Here is a 22,147-nt window from a genome sequence, read left to right as displayed (position 1 = left end):
CAAACTTGTGAACACACTGTTTAGCTAGCACAGGAGTAGGCAAACTTTTTGCTGTGAGGGCCGCATTGAGAACTGTTTTGCATTTACGGGGCCGCATATGTACTTACATAGCAAGTTTTTTCGACCCGGGAGAAAATTTTTTAATATTTGTCGTTCCTTTTTTTGGTCATAATGTCTGTCTGGCTGACGACCATAGTTTCACGAGGCCTCGCGAGCCGTAGTTTGCTCACCCCTGGGTTAGCATATGAAGTGAAAATTTCTGGAAACCAGAATTTTGATTAATATAAAAAGCAAAAATAACGAAGATAATTTTTATTGTGGATTTTTGAAGTTATTAAATTAATAAGTATTAAAATGAAGAACAGAATGAATATATAAAAATCAATTTCGTCTGTACTAATTAACATATGTTGGTACGACTTACACATTTCATGTTCACTTATTCGTATGTAGTTTCGTCTTTAACTATAATTGACCGTATAAAACGTCCAATTAGTGTCGCTCGTAAGTGTGGTGGTGTAGTAGCCATTAACATGAGAATTGAACTGACACAATTTAGAAGCTGGATGGAAGTTGATGGAGTCACATCCTCCCAGTTGCTTGCACTTATGCATGCAGTCCAACGCACTCCTCACGTTCAACTGCTTGAATTGGAATCCAGCCAATGCCATGTTTGACTTTCTTTTCCATCTGAATGAATCTAAAACAACAATAATTTTCTCATTTTTTATCTGTAGAATCACCATTAAACAAAAAATTCGTATACAACAAGTATTACAAACTTTCATCCACAGGCTCATAGGCTTCCAGTTCGCAGATGGCGAAGAAGCCATCGGAAGCTGTTGCACTGCCCTGTGCGATCAGGTACCTATATTTTGGCAGGTTGGCATTGCATTTCAGTTCAACTTTGATCCCATGTTTGACGTAGCCGGGCCATGTGGCACACATTGGATATTTATTTCTCAGTGGAGCTGATGTTGAGCTGTCTACGTTGTTCAGTCCGATTATGAAGTTGTCCAGACGGTGGGATATTAGGTCATCATAGCCATTACCATCCCATCTTCGAGCAGTTAGAGCGATATAATCGATGTGATATTTACCTCCCATGTCGAAAACGTACCAGTTCGGTTGTCCAACTCCCTCCAAAGTGTGGCCACAGTGGCAGTGGATTGGGTTGGTGTCGTGGAATCCATCCACAACCTTCGCTGCAATGTATAACCCACAAATAGTATCGGATATTGCAGAACTTTGATTAGCGGGCTTCTTTAGCAATAAATTTACTCGGCGGTCTGTTGTTAGCAAAATAAACAAATGTTATTTATTCAAATGCATAACAGTTTGAACAATTACTTTTGTTCTACCTCCGAATGGAATTCCATAGACTTCGAACTCGCAGACGGACATGTATCCAGTAGAGTTGGAAGGTTGTTGCAGTATGACGTATCTGGCTGGAGGCGTAGTTGAGGAACAATTCAACTGAACCACCTGCTTCGGAGCAACCACACCTGGATATTGAGCACAGAGTTCGTAGGTGCCTCCCACTGGCGGGTGAACATCCAGGGACCTGTTGCTCACTCCTACTATGAAGAAGTTCAGATAGTTCCATGTTTTTACTTCAGCAACATCTGAACAGGCGATATATTTCAGTTTAACAACATGACACATAACAAATGGATACCAAACTCAAAAATCTTACTTGCTCCAGCGTAGAGAACCACGTAGATGATTGAAAACAAACTTGCCAGGTCGATTCCGATCCAATGGGGTTTGAACCCGGGCACCGTCACAGAACATAACACTGAACTGTCATTCAGACCGCTTCTACCGTCCACCGCAAAGTATGAAGTTAACACTTCGGCAGCTACAAAGGCAGAACTGTTCCGTGTGTAGGTACCAAGGGCTATGTTTGTTAGAGTACCTTGGCCCGCTGTGTTGTTTCAGAGTTTAAATGTTTAGGTTTTGTGTGTAACTGATTGAAAAATTAAATATTCCGATTGAAAATCATCAAAATTTTCAAATAGAAAAATTTTATTGCTCAATTACTCGAAGACAAACCTGAAATTTCTAAGAAAATCATACATAGGAACCTAAACATCGTATCTCCGCTTAACACGATTGCTTTTAGCTTTAGCTGATTGCCAAAAGATTGTTTTATTTTTTCAAAATAAATATTCAGCCAAATTTATTATAAATAAATATATAAATTTATAAATATAGATAGGTATTCCGTTTAAAGTAACTGGCGTCTAGATAGAACCTTCCCTATACGAATTCGCATCCATTAACAAGCAGTCGATAAGTCATTTGCTGAATGTCTTTTTTTAATTTTTTTTTTATTCTACATGTTACAGTCGTAGAAAAAGACATAAGACATGCAATTATACATTATAAAGATTCCTTCATCCATTATTTTCGTTTCATTCATTATGTTTTTTTTTGTAAAATCATTGGGTAATTTATTATTATTTATTATTTATGGGATTAGAATGGCGTTTTAGTCTAGAAATTGTGATTGAACTAAAATAGAATCACTTATTCTGCTGTGTTATTAGCGTTATGATATATTTTCTATTTTATTGTCATCATTGTTTCAAAAATAAAAATAATAAGTAATAATTATTGTTTTTGCAAAATATTATTAGCTGCGTCTGTCGAGTTGAATTCAAGTTTTATTTTATTTTATTATTATTTTTTTTTTGAAATTTTCAGTTTATAGCCATGCAAAATGAAAGATCAAACAGACAATACGCTCAGCTAATAAATCGTTTTCAACAAAAGGTTTAGGATAATAATAACAACATTATTATTATTATTATATTATTATTAACTTATAGGCTGTAGAAATGTACTAGACTGCTTTAAAGTACATAATTGGGTTGTCTTTAACGATTCATTGACGTTTTAATCCATATGTCATTTCATTTCAATTCCATTCAAATAAATGGCTTTGTTCTTCAGTTAAATGCCATTCTATGATAAATTGCTTGTCGTATTTTTTGTTTTATTAATATATTGTTATTCATTATAAGACATTCAATTCATGTGACTATGTTGTTAAATTTATGTTACATTGTAATATATTATAATATAATACGTTAATCAATTCATGTAACATAGTCATTTTATGTCATTCAAATAAATTCAATTAAATAATTTTATCAATGGCGGACGGATCCATAAAATAGGAGAGAATCGAAAATACACTCCCCTTCCCTAACCAAACCATGGAAAAATGTATTGAAAATTTTGTGTAAGGAGAAAGAAGTCGCCAGCTTAAATTTGAATAAATCTTCCGGGATTAAACGGCCAAACTGGAGACGGGAATTGGAAAAAAAGGTTACCAATTTGGGATTTTAAAAATTATCTCTTTCCCACTGGAAAATTCCCGGATCCGCCATGGTTTTTTTCTTAGTAAATTGTTTCCCCCAATGATTCCTGGAGTTTTTTTTCTCTAAAAATGTACTGTCTATCTATTTATTGCCGAATTGTATATTAATGATGTGTCATTGGTGGTGTTGCTTTGTTTTTTTAAGTTACTTTGTCATTTTGTAAGGTAAGTGGTAATTAGTTCATTGTTATTCATGTTTTAAAAACTCAAAAATTGAAGAAACAGACTTAATATGGTTTCAAACACGATATTATAAACGTGAGACAATGAGAAATATTGAAAAGTTTTATCATTTCTATCTATAGAATTGAGAAAAAAACATATTCTTATGTTTTGCGATAAAAAAATTGAAATGAAAAAATTAAAAAATAGCAGTTTATCTTTCAACAATAATTTCAATAAGTTTATCTTTATTTGATGATGGGTGGGAGATTTCTGCATTTGAACCCTGTCACTACGACAGCAGAACCGGCCGTCTTAATCATTTCGACAATTAAACAGTAAACAAATTTTTCCACCATAATTATAAACGTTTCACCGGTGTAAGCTTCTTGCAATTTGTCATACTTTGGCAATGAGAGGCAGTGCAGATCCAATTTTTAAATGCAGTTGTACGTTAGGTGCAATGAACATTTACATCTAAATATAATGTCTTAAAAATAAATAAACACCACGAACACACACACACACCGCACACACACACACACACCACACACACACACATACACACACACACACACCAAGACACACACACCAAGACACACACACCAAGACACACACACGTACACACACACACACACACACCACACACACACACATGCACACACACATGCACGCACACAAACACAAACCGTATCTCACTTGTCTGAGTTTTTTTTAAATTGTTTTTAATGTGCAATATCATAATATTGTAAAAGAATCATATACAATTTAATATTGTAGCTAGAGCAAACATTTACTAGCTAGAGGGGCTAAATGTCTACCTCTTTTAAAAATTTGGGGAGTTAGGCAAGAATTGTTTCACCCTTTAAGGTTGGCGCCCGTATACAAATGTGAGAGTATATACAATACATATACCTACATCTGAAATTTAATTCAAGCCGAAAAATGAATATAATAAGCGTTTTAAGGTTTAAAATTAGCAATAGCTAGGAAAGATATGAGAATTGATGAAAATTTAATAACATATATAATGTTAAACAGCGTTTATGCTGTTTATATCAATAATTTAACTTACAAAATTAGCGATTTTAAAATGTTTTAATGTTGGTAACGGGCAAATATTTACTGACGATAAAATTCAGACGGAGAAAAGGTTCTTTTTGATAATATTATATGTGCATTTTTGGCATAAGTTATATTAAAAAAAGTTTCTAAAACTGCTCATAAGCATGTTGCTACATGCTTTGGAACATTACTAAACTATTGCTAATAACTAGTTGTCTAATGAATAGACATAATCATAAAGGCGTTTTGTGCCTAAATTCAGCGCGTTTTTCAAGCTTTATTCAGTAATAATTTACCAAATAAAATGACCAATTTGGGTGAGTTGCAAGTGAAGTATACCCATTAACATGAGAATTGAACTGACACATTTTAGAAGCTGGATGGAAGTTGATGGAGTCACATCCTCCCAGTTGCTTGCACTTATGCATGCAGTCCAATGCACTCCTCACGTACAATTGCTTGAATTGGAAATCAACCAATGTCTTGTTTGACTGTCTTTTCCACACAAACAAGTCTGTTTAAAAGAAGAAATGAATTATTTAAATAGGCAAACAGTTTAAAGTTGTTGAAATCAACATGTCACTTTTTGTCTTTTTTGAAAAGTTAAAGTGGAGCACAAGATTTGTAAAAACAAATTACAGTAATAAATACTTTCATCAGCGGGCTCATAGGCCTCCAGTTCGCAAAGAGTGAAGTGTCCGTCTGAAGCAGTTGCACTACCCTGTGCGATCAGATATCTATGTTTGGGCAGGTTGGCGTTGCATTTCATTTCCACTCTGCCACCGTGTCTGATGGGGCCAGGCCATCTGCCGCACACTGGATAATTGTTTTTCGCTGGGGGTGGCCCTGCGTCGGTCAGTCCGATGGTCAAGTTTTCAGTGCGAAGGGCGAGTTGGTTGTTATTGGCCGGTGGACCTAATCAATTATTTCAAAACTGTCCACAAGGTTTGTTTCAACGTAATTTTATTTATTCATTAGCTAATTGTTGTATCTACTGTCTTTTAAACCGACATAAGTTATTTCTTTCAAAAAAAAACAGAATTGAAATGTAATGCCAACCTTCCCATCCTCTAGTTGTTAGAGCAATATAATCAATGAAGTGACGGGCAGTCATGTCGAACATGAACCAGTTCGGTCCTCCAAGGGCATCGTTCGTGTGGCCGCAGTGACATCTGGATAGGCAGGTGTCGTGAAAGCCATCCACAACCAATGAAGCTGTCAGTGATCCGCAGCTATAAGAAAAAAATGAACTGCTATGCTCGGCTAAACTTTTCAGTAGCAGGTTGGTTTTGAATTCTGCAAAAAGACAGTAAAATAAATTTTACAGTTGAATATTAAATATTATTATATTTCATACTTCCATATGGAGTTCCGTAGACTTCGAATTCGCAGACGGACATGTATCCAGTAGAGTTGGAAGGTTGTTGCAGTATGACGTATCTGGCTGGAGGCGTAGTAGAGGAACAATTCAACTGAACCACCTGCTTCGAAGCTACCACACCTGGATATTGAGCACAGAGATCGTAAGTGCCTCTCACTGGCGGGTGAACATCCAGGGACCTGTTGCTCACCCCCACTATGAAGAAGTTCAAATCGTTCTTGGTTGTTGCAAATGTTTCATCTGAATTTGAAAATTTACACCAAATAAATTATTTAAGTCTCATGGATAAAAACTGAAGCAAGCTGATAGCAACTAAGCTAACTTGTTCCAGCGTAGAGAATTACATAGACGATTGAAAACAAACTTCCCATATCGACACCGATCCAGTGGGGTTCGAACCCGGGAACCGTCACAGAACATGACACTGAACTGTCGTTCAAACCAGTTTTGCCATCGACAGCCCAATAAGAAGTTAGAACGACGTAATAACTGATATAATAAGCAGAGCTGTTGTACGTGTAGGCGCCCAGAGCTATGTTTGTTAACATTTCCAAATCGTCTCTGTCATTGGGAAATTGAATTATTATTTTTAAAAGTAAAATAGTCTGAAACGGATTTGGGGGTGAGCAGACGGGCTACTGCCCCGAGACTTTAACAAAATAAAGGCATACACAAAAAATAAAAACACAATATATATTGGTTCGCGTTTTTATAGATAATACAAATTTTAACTGGTTTTTGCGGGAAACATTGGGGAAAAGGTGGACGAAACAAAAAACTAATTTTTGAAATTTAATAAAAAATAAGGGTCATCTACCCTTTTGTTGCCGTAGAAGACTTCTAAATCCAGCCCCGATCAAACTTTTTTAATGTTTGTAATCAATTATGAAGTACTAACAACTAACCAAATTTGACAAACTGATCTGGCAACATTAAATCCAACGCAAAATAATTTTTCTTGCTTTCTTTAATGCTATTTGCTTTAAATAGCTTGCCTTAATGTTGAATATTTGATAATATTATATTTTATACTTCGTACGTTTTCAGAAACCAGTAAATTAGTAACAAATTTTAATGCACTTAATGTATTTTCAAGTTGCTCCTAGCAAACTGCGCATAAAACATTTATGTTATTCCAGTAAAAAAAGTTGAAAATTTTTAATTTATTTTTCAGGAAAAAATTAAACAATTAAGATGGATACACCTTCTGCAATTAGCACACCAAAAACGTTGTTATTCAGTGCAAAGAATTAAGAAGATGATAAATTAGAACGTTGACGAATGAGGATTGTAATATGCATGTCGTTCTCTTTTGGTGTTTGTTGGTGTGCATGTGCATGGTGGAGCTATTTCGGTGTGATTTTTTTTGCTTATTCACATTTGTATTCTCTAGATTTGTTGTCTGTAAGGCGTTAAATGGAATTTATTTTGCAAGGGATGTTGTTAATATCATACAATTTATATGTGATCTCAGTTGGACAAAAAACTCATAAATGAGATGAAAACACGAGCGAATCTTTGCCTTTTTATTAACGTATGTCATCAAACTTTGTATTCCTTAATACTTATCAGAAAAGTTTGTCTGTGTGTGTTTGTGTTTGCTTGTTTGTGTGTGTGTGTGTGCGCGTGCAACTGTATTTGCCAGTGCGTGTTAGAATCAATTAGAGCTTCCTATTTTGTTTTTGTAATTCGTTTCAAGGAGCCTATTGTTGAATGAAGGTTTAATTGCACTGATATGAGAACGGGTGGTGGGGTGAGTCGTTTCGATTCAATGATCTCGCTACTGATCTCATCAATCGATCAATCAATCATTTATTCATTCATTTATTCATTCATTCATTCGTTCATTCATTCAATCAATTAATTAATCAATCCGCCACGACATTTTTAGAATTTAAACGCTGTTTATTTACTAAACGCAGCAAACTGCAAAAAAACTGCAATTTGAGACAAAGAGCAAAAGATTTGTATTTTTTGCAATTTTTCAATTATTTCAAATGAATTCAAATTTGTAAGAATCAGTTTTTTCTAGAGATTTAGTTTGTTTTAAAAGTTTTTCAATAATAATTGACCGTATAAAACAACCAATTAGTGTCGCTCGTAAGTGTGGTGATGTTGTAGCCATTAATATGAGAATTGAGCTGGCACAATTTAGAAGCTGGATGGAAGTTGATGGAGTCACATCCTCCCAGTTGCTTGCACTTATGCATGCAGTCCAACACACTCCTCACGTTCAACTGCTTGAATTGGAATCCAGCCAATGCCATGTTTGACTGTCTGTTCCATTTGGATGAATCTGTTGAATTTAATTTAAAACTTTTAATTTTTTTTTCATCGATTTGGGTAAAACTTTATTAAAATTATTTTACTTTCATTCAATGATTCATAGGCCTCCAGTTCGCAAATAGTGAATTTTCCATTAGGAGCAGAAGCACTGGCTTGTGCGATCAGGTACCTATATTTTGGCAGGTTGGCATTGCATTTTAGTTCAACTTTGCTTCCCATCTTAACGGAACCGGACCAGGTGGCACACATTGGATAGTTGTTCCTCTGCGGAGGTGAAGTTGAGCTGTCCACATCGGTCAGTCCGATTATGAAGTTGTCCAGGCGACGGTGGATTGAGTTCTCGTAGCCAACTTTTTAAATTTTTTTATCATTCATGATACAACTCTGTCAAACGCAGAGCTGGTTGCATGTTATTCTAAACTCGTAATTAAACCTTCGATCCACAAGAGCTGTACAATCCACACTACACCACAGCACACCACACCACACCACACCACACCACACCACAGCACACCACACCACACCACACCACACCACACCACACCACAGCACACCACACCACACCACAGCACACCACAGCACACCACACCACACCACACCACACCACACCACACCACAGCACACCACACCACACCACAGCACACCACACCACACCACAGCACACCACAGCACACCACACCACACCACACCACACCACACCACAGCACACCACACGACGCACGTGCTCATTACGCATGCACTCGCTAACACCAAATCATACGCGTATGATGGTCTTTCAGTTTTGGACAGGCAGTATTCGAACCATGCCATCGCGTAACAACAGCGCGAGACCTGGCACTCCTACCGACTGAGCTAACTCGGTTATATGTTGTATCAATTTTTCATCCCTAAAAAATAATATTCAAAAGATATTTCTAGCCTTCGTAACTTCTAGCCGTCAAAGCGATGTAATCAATCCGATAGGAGGTCTGCATGTCGAACGTGTACCAGTTCGGTCCGCCAGGAATGTCGCTGGTGATGGCACAGTGGCAGTTGTATCTGAAAGTGTCGTGGAATCCATCCACCGCCATTTTCGCTAACAATGGACCACAGACATCTGACGCATACAAACTTGAACTGCTGTTGGCTGGTCTTTTGAGAAGCAGGTTTCTGCGACGCTCTGCCATAAAAAGATAAATCATTAAGCTAGAAAACATTTGAAGTATTACCTATTTTGATCAAACTTTCATAAGGAGTTCCGTAGACTTCGAATTCGCAGACGGACATGTATCCAGTAGAGTTGGAAGGTTGTTGCAGTATGACGTATCTGGCTGGAGGCGTACTAGAGGAACAATTTAACTGAACCACCTGCTTCGGAGCAACCACACCTGGATATTGAGCACAGAGATCGTAGGTGCCTCCCACTGGCGGGTGAACATCCAGGGACCTGTTGCTCACCCCCACTATGAAGAAGTTTAGATCGTTCTTTGTTGGTAAATCAACATGATCTGAAATAATTCAAAATGTTTAATAATTTTTAAAACTTCAAATTTTAGGTTAGAAATAAAGGCATTAAAATAATTTATTTCATTTCAAAGACAAAAAACCCGTTATTTTACTCTCAACAAAGGTTTTTTTTTTATAAAATTGTAATTGTCAACTTGTAAATAAATCAAATAATCGAACACTCTTAGTACTTTTATCTAAAAACTTTTTATATTTATAACATATCAATAAATCTATGCAATATCACAATTAAATTACCCATTCCAACGTATAGCATCACGTAAATGATTGAAAACACCGTTCCCAAATCGACGCCGATCCAGTGGGGTTCGAACCCGGGTGCAGTGAGAGAGCAATTCACCGAACTGTCATCACTCATGTCGTTGTTGCCATCAACAGCGTAAAATGACGTCAGAATAATCTGCGAACTGTAGTGGAACGCTGAGCTGTTGTATGTGTACTTGCCTAGGGCTACGTTTGCTAAGAGACTTTCACCCTCTGAAAAGAAAGAAATTTTTTTAGAAAACTCAAACCATTTTTGTGTCTTCATCTGAGAAGTAGTTTCTAGATTTGAGTTTGAAAAGTGTGTAACAATGTAATAACCGTTGTAACAATTGATAGCAGACTAACCCATGTTTAGATGTGATTTTCAGTGTTTTTTCTTGTAGACCAAATTTCTCAGCCGCTATTACGATCAATTTACAGACGAATTTATTAATTTTCAAGGGTGCTTTATTGGGTAAACTTTGCTAAACACATTAAAATGTTTGCAACACCAACACATATATACACATAACACACACACAACACACACACACATACACACGCACGCGCACACGCACACACACAGTTTTAGAGATTTCATCAGAAATAAAATATTGCTCTTACATTCTATTGTTCATAATTTTAGCAATATTTTTACGCAATGTCATAACGTGAAAGCTAAAGGCATTGTAACATCTTATGAAATGAAATATTTTAACAATGGTAGATCTTTGTGTGTGTGTGTCTGTGTACGTTTTTGTGTGTGTGTGTGCGTTCGTGTGTGTGTAACGGTGCGTGTTAATTGCCACGTTCCAAGTAACAATGTAACATTTATATCAAGTTATTATGTTTTAAAATATTAACGCAAGTATTCCGACATGTCAAAAGTATTAAATTTGTAAACCAAGGACTTCAAAGAGATTTATAAGGTTGTGTCTGACACAACCCTATAAATATATAAACAGTCCCTGGATAAAATCAGGGGGTCAGGAAGGTCATTTGGCAGGGGTCTTCGAGTTTAAAGTACTTCTAAGTCGGTGTTTAAAGGACCTATGCAACAAATTAGCCCCCATTTTTTGGCTACTCATAACACGATTTTTAAAAGTTCGTCTGTTGTCCGGTGGTCACATGTCGCCTGGTTGAGATCTCAAAATGGCTTTATATATTTTTTTAATTTTTTTAGACGTTGCTGTTTTGTTGATGGTGGTGAGGGTTACGATGATGATGATAGTGATGATGATGGATACGGTGATGATGGTAGTGATGATGGTAGTGATGATGAGAATGGTGATGATTACTATGATAATGGCGATGATAAAGTCACATCTAATGTATTTTATCTTGTAAAACAGACTGCATTAAAACGTTTTTTAAATGTTGTTGCTAATGGTGGAAAACTATAATAATACACATTTAGGTGTGGTTTTTTTTTATTTATTCAACATTTTTATGTCGTGAAAATAAAATTTTCAAACAATAGAATAAACGAACGTTCAGAATATCATGGAAAGGAATGTAAGAAATATTTTAAACTTTAAAATAATCCATTAGATAAATGTCTAGTTTACAAAATTTCAAATACTGGTTGTTTTGTGTTATCATCGTCCGCTAAATATTTTAACATGCAGTTGACAACAAGCTTTGTACACCAGATTTGTGTACAGATATACGGTCTCATTTGTATTATTTGTATTATTTTTACAGAAATTTTCCAATGGAAAACCCCTTCGTGGCATCTCTCCCCTTTCTGCACCTCATCAACTCAGCAATCACTTCGTCACTTTTCGCCTGCTCCCAAGCTTTGCCCAGGGTTTCGACAGAACTGTTGTCTTTAGTGGGGTAGCCATCAAAGATGATGATGTTCTCCTCGTCAGAAATTTTGCTGAAACTCTTGAGATCTGAGAGCACGACTTCGTAGGTGTTGCTACCATCCAAGAAGAATAAGTTGCATTTGTAGTCCGGATGATCCGTCACAAACTTCGGCAAAGTGAATCTTGAATCTCCGATAATTCCGGTGAAACGACCCAAATATGTTTTCTTAAAGTAGGCCATTATTTCTAGAGTGTGAGAGTGGAGACCGATATCGAAGGATAATATTTTACTATCCGGTCGAGCCGTTATGAAGTTGAAGCTGCTGTGTCCGTAGTTGAACCCTGTTTCGCAGACACTTTTGAAAACTTTTTTGCCGGCCAGGTAGTGCAGAGCCAGTTGTTCGGATAGAAACATCACTAAATGTTCATCGCCAACCGTACCGTGTTTCTTCGTCTCTTCTCTAAAGGCTGGAAGATCTTCAAAATATTTCGCAGAGAAATTAAATTTCCCGAAGGAGTTACCCTCAAACAAATCATCACACGTAAATTTCGAGTTCTCTGGAATGAAAATGGAGTTTTCGTCAAATTTGGAGCTGCTTCTACATCTTCGGCGGTATATGACATACACTAGGAAGAAAAGAGTGAGGCATATTGCCACACGATTCCAATTATTTTTCGCCATTTTCTCAGTGCTGGTTGTTTGGGTTTGAAAATTAATATATTCATTCATTCTAGTAATTTGCATTCTACATTTGATATTAATATCAATAATATTTTACAGAAGAAATACTAGTAAAGATCAGAGACGGATCTAGAAATTCAGTGGGATTGTGGAAATTTGGGAGTGCTTCTCCCAACTGGACATCAAAAGAAGAAAGTAGGATCTGTATAAAAATGGGTCATCAGCCTTACATTTTGAAAATGACCCCATCCGAAACGGGAATAAACTAAAAAGGTAATTTTTGAATTTTGAAACTTTTCCCCTTCCCACCTCGAAATTCCGGATCCGCTTTTAGTCGTTCTAACAAATATCCACTGAGGAAGCGAATAATGTAAAACTTTAGTACCTACCTACCTATATAAACGGTTACGCTATTTACCGTTGAATTTAAATGGATTTTGATAAAATAAAGCTAAAAATTTGACATTTTAATTAATTTTAAATCGAAAATTATTAAAATATTTGTAATTTAATAATATTAATTGTTTTAAAACGAAATGAAAAATTCATCGGAGAATGTTTATCTGTTGTTATTGTCTTTTCGTCAGCCTACGCTTACATGCTTCATGTTCATCACTTTTAGTTTTAAGACCATCCAACACTTCAAACATAATAATGGTGTATGTTACATTTTTGGCGTAATTAGACGGAATCGATTCGTCGGCTAAGCTCGGATCAACCTGATGAATACTTCTCATCTTCTCCAGCCACATCATCCTTAACGATATTCCAATCTGTGTGTTTACAACAACTTTGAATTTACCAATCACAATTAATGCTATGACGTCATGTGTTTACAACATAGATATTTAGATGAGTGATTTTATTTTTTCTACTTTTTATTTTACTTTCTGTCTCATCCTAATTCAGAGGTTAATTTTGAACTTGACAACATTTTTATAAAAATTGTTATTGCCATTCATTCATTTGATAATTAATTCATTAATAAATTCATTAATATATTAATTTATTCGTTTATTCATCCATCCAGTCATCCACATTCATCCATCCATTCATCTATCCATCCATCCATTCATACATTCATTCATTCATTCGTTCGTTCGTTCGTTCATTCATTCATTCATTCATTCGTTCGTTCGTTCGTTCGTTCATTCATTCATTCATTTATCCATCCATCCATTCATTTATTCATTCACTCAATATAGTTTTCTTCATCATAACTTCAGCCTATTCTAAATATAATTGCTCAGCGTTAGCACGCCATCTGCCAATCTATCAGTCGATATCTCTTTGATAGTATAAATAAAAAACTAACAAAAAAGCAATAATAATTTATAATAAATAAATAAATAATAATAATAATTAGAATAATAACTATTTTCATTCAGAAAATTTCATTTTTATAATGCTTTACCTTAACAGGGTCAGGAAAATGCCCCGAACTAACCTGTCCCCCAAATAATTGCCCCATATCTGGCCGCCTCAGGAACCCCAACAATTGTGAGACGTGCAATTGTAAGGACCCATGCGCCGAGGTTGGAAGGGTCGATTTTTAAAAAAATTGTGGTACAATTTCAATTATTGTAACTGACTACACTGAATATTCATTCTATTCTAAGCAAGGACCACACCACACAACGTACCACACACACCACACACCAAGCACACACACACATACATACACACACACACAACCACACAGAAACACACACACACACATCTCCACTCTTTATCCTTCCTTCCTTTCTCTCTTTCTCTCTCTCTTCTTTCTTCTTCCTTCTCTTCCTTTTTCTTCTCTTTCTCTCTTTCTCTCTCTCTCTCTCTCTCTCTCTCTCTCTCACACACACACATACACACACACATAGCTGGCCTGTCCCGAAGAGACTGAATGTATTACAGCATATGACTCTGGACAAGGTTCAATTCACATGTGCTTCGGTTTGCATGAAGCCGCTGCCTGAAACGGACTATCCGTCAGAAAGATAAAACCATTAATAATATTTTAATTAATTTTAATATTTTACCAATAATTATGCGCGATAATTAAATACTATATTATAATTATTATTATTTATGTTATGGCTATGATTCTTAATTTTAAGATGTTATTATTATAGAAAAATTATTAGCGACCATTACGTTGGTGTGTGGTTAAATTAAAATTACCTAATTTTGGAAAAAAATCACATAATTTTGACGTGTGTCTGTGTGTTTACCGAATTCTGAATATTTTAAAATGACCAGATGACCTCAACAGAGCTAATCGTTAAAAAATTACTAAAACACAACAACTCAACCGCAAGTTATCGGTATCGCAAACAAAAATATCAAACTTCATATACACACAACAGTACACCAAAAATCTCTACGACTTGAAACTTTAGAACCTCTGTTTATCGATTGAATTGAATGAAACTTCGAAACTTTACCAGCATAGGCCTTACATAATTCTACACCAAACATCTCTTTGTTCACTCAACACACACACATTTAAGTGTAAACATAGTCAGAGTAAAATGCATATAAAAACATTTGAAGCATTTGGCTGCAAATATCAAAGTTCAATTTCTATGTTGTTTAGAAGTATTTTATCTAATTTAAAGATTAGTTCAAAAATTTGAGTAAAGTGAAATATTGAAAAGGCTGAATAAAGTAGGTTTTAAATTTGCATTTCAATAATAGTTGACAACGTAAAATGCCCAGTTTGTATTTGAACTCGGTGCTGAGTATCCATTTTGATGTCTGTTAAGTTCGCACTTCTTGGAAGCGGAGTTGAAGTTGATGGAGTCACATCCGCCGAACTGACGACGGCGAATGAAGCACTCAGTAGCGCTTCTAACCGTCAGCGTCATCACCTTGTAGCCAGCCAGGTACGTGCCTGCCTTTCTTTTCCAAACCAAAAAATCTGTGTGCGTTTTCCTCATTCTTATTTGTAAATTTTAAAAAATCTTTTCTTACCATGTCATTCAAATCCAAAACTAGAGACATGTGAAAGATGAATGTACGTTTTATGATAAATTTTTAACACTTAAATACAAAAAATGATTTTCTGTTTTGCAGTGGCGAGTGTTTTCATTGAAATTGAAGTTAAAAGTGTATTAAAAAGGCAGACTTTTATTGTATTTAAATAAATATTTTCAAGAACGTTGTAAGAGTGCCAAGTTAAGTTATGAGAAAATTTTGACATTTTTATAAACAAATTACAGAAAATTGTATAATTTAAAAACATTGCGTTCAAAATTGTTTCATATTTTATGAAAAAAAATTGAAAAAGAATTCCCTAAAATAAACAAAGTTGAATGCAAAATACAAAAAAATCTCAACAACCATTAGATAAGGGGGAGTAGGCTTCAATCTCACACGATGCAAAAAAGCCATCGAAAGCATTCAAAGCTCCCTGAGCAATGAGATATCTGAAAGATGGCAGATTGGCGTTGCACTTCATAAGCACCTCAGATCCAGGGACTACATAGCCGGGCCACTGACCGCAGAGAGGGTACTGCTTTCTGATTGGTGGAGATACTGAGCTGGGCTGGTTGGAGAAGCCGACGTAAAAATTATCATTTCGGTGGCGGCCTGGTTACAAAATGGTTTAATTTTCAAAGAAACGCGCAAAACCTCATGTGACCAGTTGATAATCAGAACCGTTACTAACCGTAGTATTCGATACGAGCCGTGAAGAGGATGTAGTCGACGTAGAACATCTCTAGCATGTCGACGACGAACCAGTTCGGTTTGTTGCCAAAATCATTATTGTGTCCACAGTGGCAATTCAAAAGCTGGGTGTCGTGGAATCCATCGACAACGAAGTCTGCGGTGAATGGACCGCATTGGTTTGGTATGCCGAGCTCGCTGTACGTTGAACTCGAGTTGGCTGGTTTGTGCAGCAGCAAGTTCTGTCTCTGAGCTTTAATGCGTGTTGTTCCGTTAGAATTGTCCTTCTTAAAATTAACTGAAAATCTTTTGTTAATTTTGTCTCACTTCCGAATGGTGTTCCATAGACTTCGAATTCGCAGACGGACATGTATCCAGTAGAGTTGGAAGGTTGTTGCAGTATGACGTATCTGGCTGGAGGCGTAGTGGAGGAACAATTCAACTGAACCACCTGCTTCGGAGCAACCACACCTGGATATTGAGCGCAGAGATCGTAGGTGCCTCTCACTGGCGGGTGAACATCCAGGGACCTGTTGCTCACTCCCACTATGAAGAAGTTCAAATCGTTTTTGGTTGCAACTCCAGCTCTATCTAACTCAGTGAGGTTTGTTAATAAATTCATTTTTAACGATCAGATTTCATTTTCCCGTCAACCTTTAATGAAACTAACATGACTAGAAAACATACTTGAGCCAGCGTAAAGTACCGCGTAGAATATTTGAAACACATTTCCCAGGTCGACACCGATCCAGTGGGGATCGAACCCGGGCAGCGTCAAAGAACAAAACACCGAAGGGTCACTCAGGCCGTTCTTACCATCAACGGCAAGAAATGCCGTCAGCATCAGCGATGAATTGATGAGGAGGGCTGAACTGTTGAACGTGTAGGCGCCTACTGCTACGTTCGTCAACATTTCCAGGCTACCTTGTGATGAGAACCATGCCAATGATTATCGGTTAGAGGTTAGAGAGAGAGGTTTCTCTCTCTCTCTCTTTTGCGTTTTCTCCAGAGGTTTCAACGACAAACACACACAGCGGATATGAATACGCGTGCAAACCACGCATCATACACATTGCATATGATAGGCGGGGATCTCTTTGTATTCAAACCCAGTCATTGCAATAGCAAGACCAGGCGCCTTTAACCATTGAGCCATCACGCCGGTTGGCAAGTTTTTTGTTCATATGTGCTACCAAATTGACCATTTATAAATGAATATTTGAAATTGTCAAACAAAATTAGAAAAACGGTCGTAACTCACTCGATGTTTCCAACAGACTAGCGAATAAAATTCTGTCAGAAGCAGGAATGTTTACAGCGAGTTTAACATTCAAATGATATTAATACTTGCTCGTACCATTACACCTTACAAACCAGCAAATATATCTTAAATGCTGCTAACCACTTGAATAAATTTTGGTATGAGTTAACAACAAGCACTTGAGTTTTCTTCTAAAATAAAAAACTGTCTTTTTATTGAACAAAAAACAATTTTTCGTAACTAAAGTTAACTCAAGTAGTAACTAAACTCTATGTATCATCACGAAACATTCTCAATTGATTGTTATTCTGCATTTTTTCTTTAGACAAAATGTATTTATGCATGTAAACTATTGTGCAAATAAACTTTTCTTCTAAACAATTTGGCAACAAAGTTGAAAAATTAAGACACGAGCAATTGATTTTTCGTGTTTTTTGACAAAAGGACCGTGAAACAATATGGAAATGTTTTCTACTATTTGTATAACATTTAACTAAAAATAATTGCAAATGCGCGTATGTATGTATGTATGTATGTATGTATGTATGTGTGTGTGTGTGTGTGTGTGTGTGTGTGTGTGTGTGTGTGTGTGTGTGTGTGAGTGTGTGTTTATATGTGCGTGCGCGTGTGTGTGAGTGTGTGTTTATATGTGCGTGCGGGTGTGTGTATGTGTGTGTGTGTTGACATGTGTGTTGACATGACATGTTTGTATATTTTAAGTACTTCATTACAAAAATTAGTTTGAAAATAAATTAAAAGTAGTCTGTATTTTCACGATACCAAAATAGAGTCAGTTTGTGTCATTCCCTAGGAAAACACCACACACACACACCACACACATATACACACACACACACGCACACACACACGCACACAAACGCAATTTTAATAAAATCGCAAACACACGAAAACCTTTCATGACAAATTCCACACGTCAAAGCTTACACAAATGCAGTTTTCTACTTTCCAAATATAAGGAATTCATGGAAAAAACGCTTTCTTCATACTGCAAAAACAACTACTACCACTATACTTCTACTACTACTACTACTACTATTACTACTACTCTACTACTACTACTACTACTACCACCACCACTACTACTACTACTAATACTACTACTACTACCACAACAGCTAATACAAATATTTTTATTGCTTAGCGTGTTTCAAGACAAATGTTATTTCTTCATGTCACGGAATCAGATGGTGATGTTTTTACTACTACTATTACTACTACTACTACTACAAAACTACTACTACTACTACTACAAAACTACTACTACTAGTACTACTAATACTACTACAAAACTACTACTACTACTATTACTACTACAAATACTACTACTACTACTACTACTACTACTACTACTACTACTTAAAACTGTTTGTCAATAGAATTTAGCGATTAACAACAACAACAACAACTCATCCTTCTCCTACTACTACTACTGCTGCAGCTATTGAGATAAACAACATTAATAAGTAATTAATATCTTTAGTAATAATAATGATGATGACGAAGACGACGATGATGACTTCTTTCAAAGAATTCTCTCACGTAAACAAAATACGTCATCAACACGTGACACCCAACTTCGATTTCTGCCTTACGACTAGATGAACAAACAACATAATTATAATTATTTTTATTGTTTCAACAACAACAACAACAACAGTAACAACAGTAGCAGCAGCAACAACAACAGCAGCAACAACAACAACAGCAGCAACAACAACATCAATAATAATAATAACAACGACGACGATAACCTTTAATGAACAACTAAACAGACTATGTAGTAGCGTAATTAACTTTAATAAATCGATTATCGTTATTATTATTATAGTTATTATTATTATATCATTATTATTATAATAATAATAATAATAATAATAATTATTATTATTATTATCATTGCTACTGCTAATTATTGGCGGAGATTTTTTTTACCCTCCGGCGAATCACGTATACACTTAATTATTATTTATTGATTAAAAATAATTTAAACGTGTAACTTATCATCATCACCGTCATCATCATCATCATCATCATCATCATCATCATCACCGTATTATTATTATTTATTATTATTGTTATTATGGACATTTTTATAGCGCTAATTATTACAAAAATAAAGTGTCTGGCCAGAGCCAATGCGTTGATTCGTAACTTTTTGTGCACCAACTAATACTACATGATAATTTTCAATTAACTTCTGTTTTTATTTCTGAAAATTTTGTTACAGTGAAAAGTGTTTGCAAATTTTAATAAATTAATTAATTTGTTAATTAATCAATAAATAAATTAATTAATTGAAACAAATATTGTTTTGCTATAACAATTGATAGCTCTTGACGGGTGAAATGAAATTATTTTACTGGTCTCTGGTTACAATTCTTCTGCTGGCCTTAGGTTAGCATTCACGTTGTAGCATTCAAAACAAATGTATCTATATTGTCGTTTAACTTTGAGGTGTTTAATATTTGTATCATTTCTTAAATGAGTTTCTGGCGTTCTATGGCGTAATGGTTACGATGCTTGGAACTTCTGCAGCAGTGACCAGGTTCGAGCGCAAGGAAATCTCCTCCTATCACATGCGTCTGATACTTTGATTCTCACCTAACTAACTTTTTTTTTATTTATAAAAACCCCTCATGGCTAGCCCTTTGATTCTAAAAAATATTTATGAAAAATTCATTTTCAAAGACCAGGTAGAAGCAGAGTGCCCGACCTGTCCGAATCGGACTGATCCTTGCCAGGAGCTAGCGTTCATTGCGAATGATGACTTTTCATGCTTCTGTCAGCTGTGCATCAACCAGTGTGATGATAGGGTGGGTGAGTGAGATATGAGTGAGTGAGTAATTGAGTGAGTGAGTGAGTGATTGAGTAAGTGATTGAGTAAGTGATTGAGTGAGTGATTGAGTGAGTGAGTGAGTGAGTACGTGATTAAGTGATGGTCTATTTTCTTCACACGCAAATTTATACATTAATATAATTATGTGTAAATATACCCCAAAATGTTCAACATTCTGCAGTTCAATTTCTGTGGTGCCGGTTTCCAATGTGTAATGAATCTTCTCGTTTGCCCGGCTAATTTATCTTGTTATGGCATCCAATCGGCTGCCTGTGAAGCATGTTAGATGGTGCAGTATTTGTGGGAGTTTTTTATAATGGAGACATTATGGTGTAATGGTTAAAGTGCCCTCAACTGTTGAGCAGTGACCGTGTTCGAACGCAAAGTAATGCGTTGGTTCACGTGTGTATTGACACAGGCACTGGGTGGTGTGTTTGTTGTTGGAGTCTCAACGTCAATGAACTAAAAAAATAATGCCTAGTGGCGTGTGTTTCGGATGGCTAAAAAATCGTCTAGATGAAAATTTTTCTGATCACCACTGGCTTTTTTTCTAATTTACGTCTCAAAAATAACTTTAAAATGATTCAACTTTTTATTAAAACACAAATATTTTTACCAAATAAAAAGTATTCTAAATACTAATACAAAATTAAATTAAAAAAATCCGGCCGTGCCGATCAAACGAAGGGTCAGGAACATGTCCGAGTTTGAATTGCGCCGACAACAACTGCCCCAGAAGTGGTCGTCTGATGGACCCGAACAATTGCGAAACCTGCACCTGCAATAACCCTTGTATGGAAGTAAGTTTGGGGCCGAAAATTCTTCATTTACTGTGATTATTTTACCATAAATTATATTTCATAACTGACTGATGTGTGTGGTTTTGTGTGTGATCACGTTCTTTGTGGTCGCTTAACGGTAAGATGCTTCGTCCTAAATCGTCCTGGTTCGATGGCACATGCATCTGCAGTCTATGCGTCCGTGTAAAATGATGGAATTTTTATATGCAAGAGCAGATTATAGCGTTATATAATTTACTAAATTTGATTTTTCTAATAGAGTCGGAAATATCACTCGCATTAACATAAATTAACATAAATAAACAATCACGTGTGTTTGTATATTTAAAAACTTTCACTATGATCAATTGTCAATTGTATAATCATTAGTTGTTAAATTAAGCCAAAGTCAATGAACTTTTGCTCATGTACCAAAATTTAAACATTATTTTTAAAAAAAAATTGACAACAGTTAAATTGCCCTGAGGAAAGCCCGTGCTATTCTTTTTCAGTGACTCCAGGCAGAGAGCCAAACTACCAATGTGGCTGGCCCAACTACTATGACTACTAATGCCACTATAATTACTCTTATCATTAATGAATAGACAAAATTTAGAAGAATAATTTGGTTTTGGCCGAATTCTGACATTTTTGGCAGAGTTAAAGTGATGCATGAATGAATGAATGAATGAATGATTGATTGAATGAATGAATAAAACGAATAAACGAATAAATAATAAATAAATACACATACCTTGGATTTTTTATTGTTTGATTTGATTTATTTTCAAAATTAAAGTTAATCGTATGTTTAAATGAATTTTTTTTTTAAATAATTTCTTTTTCTTTACTTGTTTGGTATATTCTGAAAAATTGTTGTAAATAATAAAGTAAAGATAAACATTACTATCACTAACTACTACTACTATTACTACTACTACTACTATTACTACTACTATTACTACTACTACTACTACTACTACTACAGCGACCCGTACTTCTACGTCACTCTAAAAAAACGTAAGCCGAGAGAGAGAAGAGAGAGAGAGAGAGAAGAGAGTAAGAGAAAGAA

General features: G+C 35.7%; 7 protein-coding genes across 7 annotated transcripts; 2 read left to right on the top strand and 5 right to left on the bottom strand.

The window, feature by feature from the left end:
• Nucleotides 1-461: 461 nt before the first annotated feature.
• Nucleotides 462-6,544, bottom strand: HELRODRAFT_175359 (hypothetical protein; the record flags this gene model as incomplete). The annotated part of the gene is made up of 10 exons (XM_009022787.1): nt 462-700; nt 783-1,289; nt 1,362-1,625; nt 1,697-1,927; nt 2,056-2,131; nt 4,963-5,129; nt 5,267-5,530; nt 5,675-5,911; nt 5,973-6,236; nt 6,319-6,544. The coding sequence occupies 10 exons, from the start codon at nt 6,542-6,544 to the stop codon at nt 462-464; spliced, it is 2,475 nt and encodes an 824-aa protein (XP_009021035.1).
• A 1,010-nt stretch (nt 6,545-7,554) lies between these two features.
• On the bottom strand, nt 7,555-9,092 carry HELRODRAFT_175358 (hypothetical protein; the record flags this gene model as incomplete). The annotated part of the gene is made up of 4 exons (XM_009022786.1): nt 7,555-7,578; nt 8,069-8,292; nt 8,366-8,632; nt 8,957-9,092. The coding sequence occupies 4 exons, from the start codon at nt 9,090-9,092 to the stop codon at nt 7,555-7,557; spliced, it is 651 nt and encodes a 216-aa protein (XP_009021034.1).
• Nucleotides 9,093-9,196: 104 nt separating this feature from the next.
• On the bottom strand, nt 9,197-10,401 carry HELRODRAFT_175357 (hypothetical protein; the record flags this gene model as incomplete). The annotated part of the gene is made up of 4 exons (XM_009022785.1): nt 9,197-9,441; nt 9,491-9,769; nt 10,026-10,265; nt 10,398-10,401. The coding sequence occupies 4 exons, from the start codon at nt 10,399-10,401 to the stop codon at nt 9,197-9,199; spliced, it is 768 nt and encodes a 255-aa protein (XP_009021033.1).
• A 1,328-nt stretch (nt 10,402-11,729) lies between these two features.
• Nucleotides 11,730-12,524, bottom strand: HELRODRAFT_175356 (hypothetical protein; the record flags this gene model as incomplete). Its single annotated transcript, XM_009022784.1, has 1 exon — nt 11,730-12,524. One exon carries the CDS (start codon nt 12,522-12,524, stop codon nt 11,730-11,732), a length of 795 nt encoding a protein of 264 aa, XP_009021032.1.
• A 536-nt stretch (nt 12,525-13,060) lies between these two features.
• HELRODRAFT_192452 (hypothetical protein) lies at nt 13,061-14,706 on the top strand (the record flags this gene model as incomplete). The annotated part of the gene is made up of 3 exons (XM_009022783.1): nt 13,061-13,181; nt 13,947-14,059; nt 14,390-14,706. The coding sequence occupies 3 exons, from the start codon at nt 13,061-13,063 to the stop codon at nt 14,483-14,485; spliced, it is 330 nt and encodes a 109-aa protein (XP_009021031.1). The 3' UTR covers nt 14,486-14,706.
• Nucleotides 14,707-15,196: 490 nt separating this feature from the next.
• Nucleotides 15,197-17,091, bottom strand: HELRODRAFT_175354 (hypothetical protein; the record flags this gene model as incomplete). The annotated part of the gene is made up of 5 exons (XM_009022782.1): nt 15,197-15,429; nt 15,852-16,100; nt 16,180-16,431; nt 16,506-16,769; nt 16,866-17,091. The coding sequence occupies 5 exons, from the start codon at nt 17,089-17,091 to the stop codon at nt 15,197-15,199; spliced, it is 1,224 nt and encodes a 407-aa protein (XP_009021030.1).
• Nucleotides 17,092-19,805: 2,714 nt separating this feature from the next.
• Nucleotides 19,806-21,646, top strand: HELRODRAFT_175353 (hypothetical protein; the record flags this gene model as incomplete). Its single annotated transcript, XM_009022781.1, has 5 exons — nt 19,806-19,854; nt 20,149-20,273; nt 20,478-20,577; nt 20,984-21,096; nt 21,548-21,646. The coding sequence occupies 5 exons, from the start codon at nt 19,806-19,808 to the stop codon at nt 21,644-21,646; spliced, it is 486 nt and encodes a 161-aa protein (XP_009021029.1).
• Between the last annotated feature and the right edge of the window lie 501 nt (nt 21,647-22,147).

Source organism: Helobdella robusta (genome assembly GCF_000326865.2).
Source record: "Helobdella robusta unplaced genomic scaffold HELROscaffold_33, whole genome shotgun sequence".
NCBI classification, from domain to species: domain Eukaryota; kingdom Metazoa; phylum Annelida; class Clitellata; order Rhynchobdellida; family Glossiphoniidae; genus Helobdella; species Helobdella robusta.
The sequence above is the reverse complement of the archived record's forward strand: the minus strand, read 5'-3'. Positions and strand labels throughout refer to the sequence as shown.